We start from the raw sequence: 14,091 nt of genomic DNA, 5'->3' as shown, positions 1-14,091 counted from the left end.
TGTTTTGTCTGTCTTAATTTTATGCATAGAACTGCAGTGATTCTAACTAAAGTGAGTAATAATTCAAGAAGCTTAGGCTCTATTAAAAACACACAGTCATGAATTCTCTATTTAACATGCCTCAATATAGGAATTTAGTCAAAAGTAAATATTTTCCACCTTTGCAGTGGTTCTGCCATTTCCAAATTCTTCCTCCTAAGTGCTCTCAATTTTGTTGTGTTGCTTTTTTTAGAAAAAATTATCACCACAGCCCTGTTTAAATTTAGGTAATGGCTCCCTAAAGCCCCCATGTTAACGTCTGAATTTCTGACATGATGCCTCCAATTTTACTCCAAATTCTTTTTTTTTTTTTTTTTGAGACGGAGTCTCGCTCTGTCACCCAGGCTAGAGTGCAGTGGCGCGATCTCGGCTCACTGCAAACTCCGCCTCCCGGGTTCACGCCATTCTCCTGCCTCAGCCTCCCAAGTAGCTGGACTACAGGCACCCACCACTAAGCCCAGCTAATTTCTTTTTGTATTTTTAGTAGAGATGGGGTTTCACCGTGTTAGCCAGGATGGTCTCGATCTCCTGACCTCGTGATCCGTCGGCCTCGGCCTCCCAAAGTGCTGGGATTACAGGCATGAGCCACCGCGCCCGGCCCAAATTCTTATCTCACTAATATTTGTCATACCTTCTATGTTCCTTCCAAATCCTCTTTATCTCCCAAAACTCAGTTCCTCCTCTGCCTTTGCATGTCGTCTATATGGAATGCCCAACTTTTTTTTGGATAGTGATAGGCCTTGCTCTACTGGCCAGGCTGGAGTGCAGTGGTGTGATCATAACTCACTGTAACCTCAAACTCCTGGCAAGCGATCCTCCTGCCTTGGCCTCCCAAAGTGCTCAGATCACAGATGTGAGACACTGCGCCCAGCCCACCTCTTTCCCACAGAATGTATCCTCCTTGTTCCTCAAGGTCAGTAAATATGCTTCCTCCTCTCTAGTCTTTTCTGGTTTTCTCCAGAAGCCAGGATCAGGAGTCACTATACCTCCTCTGTTTTCCCCAAGCATTTTATTAATAGATCTTTCATAGAACTCATTGCACTGTATGATATGCACTGGATTATATTGCATTATGATGTTATATTACTGCATCTTTTTCTCCACATTGTAAATTTCTTAAGGATAATTTCCTTTATTCATTTTATGTCCAACATTATATTTCTTGTCATGTAATAAGCAATAAAATTTTGGTGACTTGAATGATGTGAGAAAACAAGAAGAAAAAAACAGACTTGAGGAATACACAGGTGTATGCCTTATTTTTCATTCTGCCTAACTTCTGCCTGTATTTTATTGATAACCTTGGCCTTGAATATGTCTCATATTTTGGAGTAGGGTGTAGCAAATTAATCATCGAATTGCTTATTTATACCATTCAATTTGATCATCACAATTTAGGTCTCTAGCAAGAAGAAAAAGAAGACTTTCACATAGGTGACAAATAAATAGGATACAAGTAGGATTTGTTAATAATAGGAATCTGTTAAAAACAAGATAATTTTTATTGTTTTGTGATAATAACAAAGTAAAAGAAATTGTGTTCCTAGGGTTTACTTATAAATTAAACACACTATTACCACTTTATTTTCCAATTTCATCTCTTTAAGAAAAAAAATGTATTACTTTAAAATGATCTATGAGTACAATTTTATATGGAAAGGGCAATAACTACTTTCAATGCAAATAGTAGTTTATCATTGCAAGGGCAGCTGTAAAAAAGACTTTTAATTCACAACAGGGTGTGTGACATAGGCCTGTAATACGGGGCCAATGTCTCTAAGAAGTTGAAAATACCGTATTACAAAATCAGAAAACAAGCAACAAAACAAAAGTGTCTGCCTTCTCTTCTTTGTCCAATATGTTTGGGTGTTAGTATTGAAGGAGTTCTGTAACAAGTGCAAATGATGTGTGAAATGAATCAGCTCTGCCCAGCATATACACAGAGACTATAAAGCTACTTATGTAAATATAGCTCTGCAGTGTTAATTGCTGCAGGACTTGGACAGGTATGGCAGAAAGGGCCTGATTTAGATGACCTAGACACTGATGTCACACTAAACTCTTGGAATTGGCTTCTTGGCTTTCCTCCCTGACAAGTGACTGAAATGGGGGTAGGGTTGAATTTTATGAAGATGTGACACCCCACCACACACACACAATTATTGTATTTTCTTCTTCCTGCCTGTGTTATGGCCTGCTAATGATATACTTTACTTGAATGAACTCATGTGCTCCAAATTTCCTATGGGATAGGGATTGATAATATTCACCATTTTAAGGAAACTACGGCTTGAAAAAACTAAATAATGTGGCAAGAAAGCTAGTAAGTTGCGAAGTCAGGGAAGGTCCCAGGATTCTGTCTCTGGAGACTGTCCCTTCCACCCCATCACACATGGCCGCTGATCATCGAGACAGGTTTCCATGATGCACAGGATGGTGGGTGCAGTGGGGAGACAAGACATGTTTACCACACTCACATCTGTCATTTACCAGCAAATCAACCATGGAAAGCACCAGTGTTCTTAAATAAATGACTCACCTTGTGCTCAAATTTCCTAGGCTTGGGATAGGGATTGATAATATACTTCATTCTCTCTCTCTCTCTTTCTGTGGTGTGTGTGAATTGTTCCCCTCTAAGGCAGATCTTTCCTGTTTGCTTCATCCTGTCCAGATACCTTCCCACCCTGAATTGCCCTTAAAGCTGAGGACAATCTGTCCATCCACTCACACATCACGTAAGAGACAGAAACTTCAGCTGGAAGAAGCGGATGTGGCATTTCGAAGTAGCACGAAATGCAACCGGCTAGGAAAGAGGGCTTTCCGTCGCACGGCGGCTGCGTCGCCTGGACAGAGACGCCGAACCGGAAGATCTAGCAGGAATACCGCCCGCCGCTGGGAGGTATCCGGAAGCGCGGCAGAGCGGAGGACTACATTTCCCATAAGCCCGCGGGGCAGGGCGAGGGGCGGGCGTCGGGGACATTACCGGACAGGCCTTGCCCGGCAGTACCAAGGTAAATGCCGGCGCCGCGGCTCCGAGGGAAGAGTAACTTACGATCTGCGCCTAGATTTTTACTAGTAACCCTCCTAACCCATCCCCGAACTGACAAAAACGACTCTTCCATCCGGGAGACTTTGGGATTTCCGGGCCCCAGGACTCCACCCCTCACAACCTAGTCAGTCCCCCCACCAACGCTGGGCCTGCGGCACTTCCCAAATGCCTAAGGACGCTGGGGGTTGCGCTAGTAAGTTGAAGGCCCAGGGTACCCCCTATCTAGGATTGACGACCCATACTGTTATTGGCCCCTCCCTCCACGCCCAGTATCCTATTTTTAATTTTTTTTTTTTTTTAATTATTGGTTTCTTAAATAGAGCCAGGGTCTCGCCATATTGCCCAGGCTCGTCTTGAACTCCTGGCTTCAAGCGATCCTCCCCACTCGGCCTCTCAAAGTGTCGAGATTACAGGCGTGAGCCACTGTGCCTGGCCGTCCCCAAGCCCAGTCTCCTATAAAATCCAGCGGGAGGTGCCTGGCTCCCTGGGGCTGGGTGGAAAAGGTAGTAGAGGGGAAAGTTGCCCTCCGTCCCAGCCCAGTTTAGGAGCCGACGACCTCCCCTCTCCTTAGGCTGCTCCTCGGACGTTCTTGGCTCAGGGCGGCGAAAACTGTCGAAGACCTGCGGGCCAAGGACTGCTGAGCACCTCCATCCAAGGTCCCCAATGCTTTTCTCCATCTACCCTTTAGAGTGGTGTCACGATTGCCACTGGAGAGGCTAAGTGACTTGCCCTAGGTCACATAATTTAAATGGCAGTACTGGAGTTTCGCACAGAACCTGCCCCGACTTAAAGCCCTTTGCTTAGGCCCCATTACCTTCCTCAAACCTTAACTTAGGAGAGTGCAGGCGCTGGGGACCGCAGAGTCATTTTTGTTGCCCAGCGGTGCCGTCGAGTGCAGCTTTGGGCCCAGGAGCAGAACCCAACCGCGCATCCCCAGCGCGCACTTTGTCCACCCGGCTGCCAGAGCGGACACATAGGTCCGGCCTCGGTTTCCCCCTTCTGAACAAAAGTGCGCACAGGGTGCTCCCCGCACCGAGCCGGGACTGTGGCCCCCTGGAAGGTTCTCTCTCCTCCTTTCCTCGCTTCCCGGACCCTCCTCTGGGGACAGACGGACCGCTCGCGTCCTCGCCGCGGCGGCGGGTCGAGTGGGTGGGGTTTGCGCACTGCCGCTGCGGCGGCGACGCCAGTGGATCCTCCGGTGACTCTGGGGCGGGGCTGTGGGGAGGGCACGGACTGACAGACGGACTCCAGCGGAATGGGGGGTGTGGCTGCTCCGCCAGGGTCCCCAGGGTGGGAGAGCGGCTCCGCGGCCACCGGTGCCCGGACCCCCTCTGTCTTCTGCTAGACATGCTCTTCCTCTCGGTGAGTTGTTTTGCTGTCGTCGCGGGCCGGATTTGTGGCCTTAGTCACGCCCCGGGGGAGGAGGAAGGAGCCTGGCCGCTTCGATCCGTGTGGCCTGGATAGGGCAGGGCAAAGGGGAACAAACTGACCCGCTTCGCTCCCAGGCCTCCTCCCTTTGGGGCATGTTGATCCGCGGCTGCGCTCCATGTTCCAGTTTCATGCAGGCTCTTGGGAAAGCTGGTGCTGCTGCTGCCTGATTCCCGCCGACAGACCTTGGGACCGGGGCCGACGCTGGCAGCTGGAGATGGCGGACACGAGATCCGTGCACGAGACCAGGTTTGAGGCGGCAGTGAAGGTGATCCAGAGTTTGCCGAAGAATGGTACGTGCGCTGGGCCCCGGCTGGAGACGTCTGCTGCAGAGAGCCCCGAAGCCCCGGCTTACCTCTTTTCACTTTTTGGTTCTAGTGTTGTTTATTTAGCCTACTTTTTTTTTCCGTGTAGGAGCCATGTAGTGGAAGGGGAGCTATTGAATATGAATTAATTAACGTTTGATCTTCCAAACCGGAGAAAAATATAATATCCAGATTTTAAGTAGTTCATATTGTTGAAAACAGAAGTCTTGTCACTTAATGACTGCGGATTTGTGTATACTAAAAAAAAAAAAAAATCCGGGCCAGGCGGGGTGGCTCACGCCTGTAATTCCAGCACTTTGGGAGGCCGAGGTGGGTGGATCACCTGAGGTCAGGAGTTCAGGACCAGCCTGACCAATATGGTGAAACCCCATCTCTCCTAAAAAATACAAAAATTAGCCGGGCATGGTGGTGTGCGCCTGTAGTCCCAGCTACTTGGGAGGCTGAGACAGGAGAATTGCTTGAACTCAGGAGGCAGAGGCTGCAGTGACCCGATATCGTGCCACTGCACTCCAGCCTGGGCCAGAGAGCCAGACTCCGTATCAAAAAAAAAAGCCAAATAAACAAAAACAAAATTCTAGGCTGGGGTGCCTAATGCCACACACTCATAGGGTCTACCAGCTGAAGCCTTTTGAAAACTTTTGATATGAAGGGACAGAAAGGAAAGAATATAGTCAGTTGTGAAATAATTTCTCTTTATTTTAATAAATATATATTTTCTACCTTTTTATTTGCTATTCCATTCTATCAGGTTCTCTTTTTTATATTCATATTGGACCTTCTTTCCAGCTTGTGAGAAAAAAGTCATTCCAGTTGCTGAACTCTTTCTTGTATTTAATGTGTTATTTCTCTGGCTGCTTTTTAGATTTCTTTTCTATCTTCGGTTTTCAGCAATTTGACTAGTGGGTGTGGTTTTTCTTCATATTAACCCTGTTAACGATTTGCAGAGCTTTTTGAATTTGTAATTTTATGTCATAGACCAATGCGAAGTTTTTGGCTACTAGTTAAATATTTTTCTCTGTTCTAAATGCAGAGTCTTAGAGAGGAAGGCGTACTTTTCAATTCATATCTTTCTACATTATATGAATTATATTTCACAATAAACATATTTACTTATTTAGAGATGGAGTTTCGCTCTTGTTGCCCAGGCTGGAGTGCAATGGTGCAATCTCAGCTCGCCGCAACCCCCACCTCCCGGGTTCAAACGATTCTTCTGCCTCAGCCTCCCGAGTAGCTGGGATTACACACATGCGTCACCATGCCCGGCTAATTTTGTATTTTTAGTAGAGACGGGGTTTCTCCATGTTGGTCAGGCTGGTCTTGAACCCCCAAGCTCAGGTGATCCGCCCGCCTAGGCCTCCCAAAGTGCTGGGATTACAGGCGTGAGCCACCGCGCCTGGCCCAATAAACATACTTAGAAAGTAATGTTAGGTACTACTACTGTGCCACAATTGTAAAGCTAGGAATACAACTATAGTATTTAATATCATGGTTTCTGTTTTCATTAATTATCATCTGGCTAGGTAATGAATATTCACAAATCATTCAGTAAAAATTAAATACAAATTCAGGAAGTTTTTAAAACAAATACACACAAAATAGTGTTGCATTTGTAATTTCTTTCCTTCTACGGTGTTGTCTGAACCTTTTGTAATTTCAGACATTCTATTGCAGGAGGACATACGGGGGACTGAAAGATAAGAAAGAATAAACAAAATATAAAGAAATAACATAAATTTATTTAGGTATTGATTTTTTAAGTCCCTGATTATTAGAGTTCATAGAAAGGTATGATTCTAAGAGCTTGATGTAAGTAGTATGTTTACACTTTCTCCTAAAGCACACGTTTTTATAGTTTTTTGAAAACTGGTAAAGCTAGACTGATGTCTCTAGGCCACTATCCCTGTTGACATTCCTTATTAGGAAACCCGTATAAAGTACATTTTGTATTTACATAACATTTAAGAAGGTATTGCAAAGTTTTAAGATACCCTATCCGCCAGCGCGGTGGCTCACACCTGTAATCCCAGCACTTTGGGAGGCCGAGGCGGGCTGATCACGAGGCGGGCGGATCACAAGGTCAGGAGATCAAGACCATCCTGGCTAATACGGTGAAACCTCGTCTCTACTAAAAATACAAAAAATTGGTTGGGCGTGGTGGCGGGCGCCTGTAGTCCTAGCTACTGGGGAGGCTGAGGCAGGAGAATGGCATGAACTGGGGAGGCGGAGCTTGCAGTGAGCTGAGATCCTACCACTGCACTCCAGCCTGGGTGACAGAGACTATGTCTCCAAAAAAAAAAAAAAAAAAAAGATAACATATCAGGCCAGACATGGTGGCTCACACCTGTAGTCCCAACACTTTGGGAGGCTGAGACAGGCCCTGAGGTCAGGAGTTCAAGACCACCCTGGCCAACATGGTGAAACCCCACCTCTACTAAAAATACAAAAATTAGCTGGGTGTAGTGACCGGCTCCTGTAATCCCAGCTACTTGGGAGGCTGAGGCAGGAAAATCGCTTGAACTTGGGAGGCGAAGGTTGCAGTCAGCTGAGACTGCACCATTGCACTCCAGCCTGGGTGACAAGAGCCAGACTCCAACTCAAAAAAAAAAAAAAAAGATACCCTATCAAGTGGTAACTGTGTTGGACAACATCCAGTATACTGTTACCCCTTGAAACTAAGTTGATATTAATTGAAGCAGAAGTTTGTTATAATGAATTATAAATATTTTTGTAATACTACTTTTAAACCATTTGATTTGCTTTGAATCATTATACGAAGAGCAAGATCTTGGAGTTTTTTGTTCCTTGTTGCTCAATCCTTATTTAAGGCCTGAAATAGTAATGAATCCTATGGCATCTATGTTTGGTATGACCTTAACCTTTTAAAATTTAAATTCTTAGCTAATATTTCAAATACATATTAAATACATCATGTATGAGCACCTTGAGAACAGAAATCTTACTTGAGTGTCTTACACACAGACTACACTCGATAAATGATCTCGGTTTTGGGGTCTTTTTAATATCATTCACCTAAGCCAATAAACTTATTTGGTTGACTTACTGAAGATATTTTGAGATTAAACTTTTGATCTTTTTTTCTTTTTCTTTTTTTTTTTGAGACGGAGTCTCGCTCTGTCGCCCAGGCTGGAGTGCAGTGGCCGGATCTCCACTCACTGCAAGCTCCGCCTCCCAGGTTCACGCCATTCTCCTGCCTCAGCCTCCGGAGTAGCTGGGACTACAGGCGCTCGCCAGCTCGCCTGGCTAGTTTTTTGTTTTTGTTTTTTTTTTTAGTAGAGACAGGGTTTCACCACATTAGCCAGGATGGTCTCGATCTCCTGACCTCGTGATCCGCCCGTCTCAGCCTCCCAGAGTGCTGGGATTATAGGCTTGAGCCACCGCGCCTGGCAACTTTTGATCTTTTAAATTTAGATTTGTGTTATTTAAATAAGCGACCGTTTTAAACTGTGGTTTCTCCTTTTTTTCCCCTCTGCTTTATAAAGGTTTATGTCATTAAAACACTGTATCTATTAGGTACTCCTAAATGTGCATATATTATACAGATAATTGTTATAGTGATTTGAGAATTAATTATGCACTCTCGGCCAAACCTGAAACACCAGCTCTCAGTTTATCTGTGTGGTAATTTCCACAGCTTTTTTTTTTGAGACCAAGTCTTGCTCAGCTGCCCAGGCTGTAGTGCAGTGGTGTGATCTTGGCTCACTGCAAACACCGTCTTCTGAGTTCAAGCAATTCTCCTGTCTCAGCCTCCTGAGTAGCTGGGATTACATGCACCCGCCATCATGCCCAGCTAATTTTTGTGTTTTAGTAGAGACGGGGTTTCACCATGTTGGCCAGGCTGGTCTTAAACTCCTGACCTCAGGTGATACGCCCGCCTCGGCTTCCCAAAGTGCTAGGATTACAGGTTTGAGCCACTGTGCCCAGCCCACACAGGTCTTATAAACTGCTAGCTTATGCAATTTACAAACTTTAAAAAAATCTTGTTACAATTTTTATTTTTATTTTTATAATTTTGTTATAAAGGTAATATACACTGATGTTTAAAACTTTTTTAAAAACAGATAAGTGAAAAGGAAAAGAATCTGTATACTTACTATTCAGAGATAGTCTTTAAACATTTTATATTTATCTTTGTACTGTACTTTTTATGTATATAAATATTTGCCAAAATGTATCATATTATATATGTTGTTTTTAAACTTATTTTTCTAAATTTATAGTAGATCGTGGAACTTATACCATTATTTATATTTTTCTACAATATAACTTTTTAGGGCTACAGTTATATATTGTCCTGTTACATTTATATATCATAATTATTTAAACATTTATTATAAAACAATAATTTAACAATAATATAAAAACATTCCAATTTTTCAGTTATTGAGAATACTACAACTTACGGCACTTGCTTATACAATTTGAATTTTTTTTTTTTTTGAGACAGGGTCTTTCTCTGTCGCCTAGGCTGTAGTGCAGTGGTATGATCACAGCTCACTGCATCCTTGACCTCCCTAGGCTCAGGAGATCCTCTCTGCTTAGCCTCCTGAGTAGCTGGGACTACAGGGTGTGCCATCACACCCAGCTAATTTTTGTTTTTATTTGTAGAGACAGGGTTTTGCTATGTTGCTCAGGCTGGCCTTGAACTCCTGAGGGTCAGGCGATCTGCCTACCTCAGCTTCACAAAGTGCTGGGATTACAGGCGTGAGCCACCACAACTGGCCAATTTAAAAGTTTTAAACATGAGAAAAGTTATAGATATGCTAGAAACATATATGAAGAATTATCATCAAATTGATGTCTCCAAAATTACAGAGATAGGAAGTGAGATATCTGTTTTGTCTTAGATTAATTCTTTTTCTACCATAGTGTATACTCTTTGGCTTTAGCCCCAAATTCCTTATCTACTGAGAATTTGAAATTTGGCAGAATGTACATGTAACTTTTTCACTTACGCTAGTCAGTTTTGATTTGTCATAATCTTTGAATAAAAATACCTTATTACAATTGATTAATAATAGTTATTCTATATTTTAGTATGTTTTTAAAGAGACATTTGCTGGTTATTTTGGTTGTATCTACTGCATGTCTATTCATGTATTGTTTTATTTATTGAACCATCTTAGGCGTTGCTATTAAAGTTTAAAATCTCAGAGTGTTTTGAAATCAAAGAAGCAAACAACTGACAGAACCATAACTTTTGTTTCTATAAGATAGAAATAAATCATTATCTAAAGTATTAATGCAATATAAAATCACTATTAGTATAGCTAAGCTAATTATAACCTTAGATTATCTATCAGTTATATTCCCCAGGTGATCTGTATTTAATGTGTGTTTCCAACAGGTTCATTCCAGCCAACAAATGAAATGATGCTTAAATTTTATAGCTTCTATAAGCAGGCAACTGAAGGACCCTGTAAACTTTCAAGGCCTGGATTTTGGGATCCTATTGGAAGATATAAATGGTAATTTTTTGTGTAGAGCTATGCAAGAATTTAAATTTTAATGACATAATTATCATATGGCTGTTACTTAAGTGGTTATACATTATTCTGTGCAGGAAGTGTCCTAGGTATCTAGGTATTGGGTACAATTTTTATCCTCCAGGTTTTTTTTTTTTTTTTTTTTTTTTGAGACAGAATCTCATTCTATCGCCCAGGCTGGAGTGCAGTGGCAGGATCTCGGCTCACTGCAGCCTCTGCCTCCTGAGTTCAAGTGATTCTCCTGCCTCAGCAACCTGAGTAGCTGGAATTACAGGCATGTGCCACCACGCCCAACTAATTTTTGTATTTTTAGTAGAAACGGGGTTTCACTATGTTGGCCAGGCTGGTCTCAAACTCCTGGCCTCAGGTGATCCACCCACCTCGGCCTCCCAAAGTGCTGGGATTACAGGCGTGAGCCACCATGCCCAGCCTTTCCAGGTGCTCTTAGTACAATTTTACACAAATAGGAAAATCTTGGGGAGGAGAGAAAAATAGTAAAACCAAAAGGGATAGGTACATCAAAGATAAAGAAGCATTTTCAGTTAATCTTTACTTTTATGGAGTTTTTCTCTTTTTTTTTTTAAGGCAAGAGCAACTCCCTACCTAAGTTAAAGAAACAAACTTTAACTGCCTCTTTTGCCTCCAAGAAAAATAATGGCTTTTCCTTGTTTGTGTTGAGCCTTGAAGATAATAAGTAACTAGGAATATGACTCAGGTACTGCCACGCTAACTTTTTCTCTAAGCCGTCACTTCTGACCTACTGTAATTGAATAGAAATTTGATTTTTTGTATACTTAAAAGAATTCTAAACTAAAAAAGTATACTTAAAAGAATTATAAACTATAAATTAAAAGAATTATAGACACAGATACCCGTACCTGTCCGTGCTGTTTTCCCAGTTGAGTAACAGTTGATATTCTTAATACAATTGAAACCTTCACAAATGTCTGAGAAAAGTCCATTTTAGACTGTACATTATGAACAGAATATGCTAATTGGTGAAACATGTTTTATTTATTTATTTATTTTTGAGATGGAGTTTCGCTGTTATTGCCCAGGCTGGAGTGCAATGGGGTGATCTCAACTCACCACAACCTCTGCCTCCCAGGTTCAAGCGATTCTCCTGCCTCAGCCTCCTGAGTAGCTGGGATTACAGGCATGTGCCTCTACGCCTGGCTATTTTGTATTTTTAGTAGCGATGGGGTTTCTCCATGTTGGTCAGGCTGGTCTTGAACTCCTGACCTCAGGTGATCCGCCTGCCTCGGCCTCCCAAAGTGCTGGGATTATAGGTGTGAGCCACTGCGCCCAGCGGTGAAGCATGTTTTAAAACCCACACTTTTTTTGGACACAGGGTCTCACTCCCATCACTCAGGCTGGAGTGCAGTGGCACGATCACGGCTCACTGCAACCTCTGCCTCCTGGGCTGAAACAATTCTCCCACCTCAGCCTCCCTAGTAGCCGGGACCACATGCTTGTGCCATCACACCTGGCTAATTTTTAAAATTTTTTCCTAGACGGGGTTTGCCTGTGTTGCCCAGGCTGGTCTCAAATTTCTGGTCTCAAGTGATCCACCTGCCTTGGCTGGGATTACAGGTGTGAACCACCATGCCACACCAGTTTTGTTTTTTTTTTTTTTCTCTTGAGACGGAGTCTCGCTCTGTCGCCCAGGCTGGAGTGCAATGGCGCGATCTTGGCTCACTGCAATCTCTGCCTCCCGGGTTCAAGCAGTTCTCCTGCCTCAGCCTCACGAGTAGCTGGGATTCCAGGCACGTGCCACCACGCCTGGCTAATTTTTGTGTCTTTAGTAAAGACAGAGTTTTACCATGTTGTCCAGGCTGGTCTCAAACTCCTTACCTCAAGTGAACTGCCCACCTTGGCCTCTCAAATTGCTGGGATTACAGGCGTGAGCCACTGCACCCAGCCCGTTTTTGTTTGTTTTTTGTCCACACATTGTGATGTTCAGTTTCTTCACCCTGAATTGGAAGTGCCTAAGCTTGTTTTAAGATTTCTTAGTATTCTACTTTCCTTTAAGATCTTTATGAATTGTCATAAAGTAACAGGTTAAATGAAATAGTAATATGTTATTATTTAATATAACTTAATTTTAGTAGTATTAAATATTATTTAATATGATTTGATTTACCCATTTTAAGAAGATTTAATTATTTGCTTCATGTTTCCCCCTAGAATTGACCTTTGGTGGAGTTAAACACCTTCGGGGAAAAACATATAAAAAGGAGGGTTTACACATCGGGCAAAAATTTGAAAGAACTATTATTATTTAGGGGTTTAAAAATTTCCTGTCTCTCACATTTTCAGTATCCTAGAAGTGAGAAACCATTTCCTTTTTCAGTTCAAATGTACAAGTTAGGCTCTTATTTAAATTAATAGAACCTTTTAACCAAAATGTCTATTCATTTAAAACATGGCTGGCTGGGTGCAGTGGCTCATCCCTCTAATCCCAGCACTTTGGGAGGTCAAGGCGGTGGATCACTTGAGGTTAGGAGTTCGAGACCAGCCTGGCCAACATGGTGAAACTCCATCTCTACTAAAATACAAAAATTAGCTGGGTGTGGGGGCGCATGCCTGTAATCCCAGCTACTCAGGAGGCTGAGGCAGGAGAATCTCTTGAATCCAGGAAGTGGAGGTTGCAGTGAGCCAGGATCACACCACTGCACTCCAGCCTGGACAACACAGCGAGACTCCATCTCAAAAAAAAAAACAAAAAAAAAACCATGCCTGAGTGTTACAGCTCTTTTAGAATTTTTCTAGCAGGCTTTCTGGTCTTTACCGGAAAGCCTATTGAGAAATTTATATTAAAAAGAAAAAGAAAATATGCCTGTGACAATTAATGTAGTCTTGTACACTTGATCTTAGCGAAAGCCTGAGAAGCAATAATGTAGTCTTCTAAAATGTTTATTTCTGTTACTGTTCTTTGTAATAATATAAAAACTTAAGAGTTCTTATCAAATGTTTATGAATAGTCTGTAGTCTCTGGTATATTACTATATAGATGGGTTATATGCTTATTTGTTTAAATACTATTTAATTTGCTAGTTTATTTGCTGTGATAATTTTCTTCATGGTGGCACATTTAAGACAATCCTGTTATGGCTTTAAGTAGAGCCTGTTTTAATTAGTAACCCTATAGCATCAACTATAAATTGTATTCTGAGCAGTGAAAAATCAGATGTCTCTTTGTCATTATGTGGATATTTTCATTTCTAGGGATGCTTGGAGTTCACTGGGTGATATGACCAAAGAGGAAGCCATGATTGCATATGTTGAAGAAATGAAAAAGGTAGGGAAAATAATTCACAGTTAAAATGAAAATTCAGAGCATCTCTAATTTAATTTGGTTATCAGACAAATTAGTTGCTTTGCTTTAAGGAGACTGTAGTATGTTATACAATAGAATCTAGATTATTGGGTTTATTAGGACTCTTCTGCTTCATTAAAGTTCATCTTAAGATAAGTGTTTTTTCCTTAAGATATATAACACTGTGATGATGTGATGTTTTATTTTGTTTTTGTTTTGAGACGGAGTCTTGCTCTGTAGCCCCGGCTGGAGTGCAGTGGCGTGACCTTGGCTCGCTGCAACCTCCACCTTTCAGATTCAAGTGATTCTCCTGCCACAGCCTCCAAGTAGCTGGGACTACAGGTGCACACCACTACGCCCAGCTAATTTTTGTATTTTTAGTAGAAATGTGATTTTTCCATGTTGGTCAGGCTGGTGATCACGTGC

General features: G+C 42.5%; 2 protein-coding genes and 1 non-coding gene across 12 annotated transcripts in view; 2 read left to right on the top strand and 1 right to left on the bottom strand.

The window, feature by feature from the left end:
- The window catches only part of RAB18 (RAB18, member RAS oncogene family), a 539,744-nt gene that overhangs the window by 239,865 nt on the left and 285,788 nt on the right, over positions 1-14,091 (bottom strand). The window lies entirely within an intron of this gene.
- ACBD5 (acyl-CoA binding domain containing 5) overlaps positions 2,984-14,091 on the top strand; it is a 48,089-nt gene continuing 36,981 nt past the window's right edge. For 2 of the 10 annotated variants that reach the window (XM_050804527.1, XM_050804522.1), the window contains exons 1-4: positions 2,984-3,050; positions 4,654-4,809; positions 10,208-10,328; positions 13,575-13,647. In XM_050804527.1, coding sequence (XP_050660484.1) covers positions 4,734-4,809; positions 10,208-10,328; positions 13,575-13,647 — 270 coding nt within the window. In that variant the 5' untranslated portion in view covers positions 2,984-3,050; positions 4,654-4,733. Of the gene's footprint in view, positions 3,051-3,130; positions 3,282-4,247; positions 4,451-4,643; positions 4,810-10,207; positions 10,329-13,574; positions 13,648-14,091 lie in introns of those variants that run through there. The other 8 variants (XM_050804526.1, XM_050804523.1, XM_050804520.1 and 5 more) reach the window with 8 other exon arrangements.
- Positions 13,088-13,149, top strand: LOC126963463 (U7 small nuclear RNA). The gene has a single exon (XR_007729097.1). It is a non-coding gene; the product is annotated as a U7 small nuclear RNA (small nuclear RNA).

Source organism: Macaca thibetana, chromosome 9, assembly GCF_024542745.1.
Source record: "Macaca thibetana thibetana isolate TM-01 chromosome 9, ASM2454274v1, whole genome shotgun sequence".
Classification (NCBI taxonomy): Eukaryota; Metazoa; Chordata; class Mammalia; order Primates; family Cercopithecidae; genus Macaca; species Macaca thibetana.
This window is presented reverse-complemented; position numbering and strand designations above follow the sequence as displayed.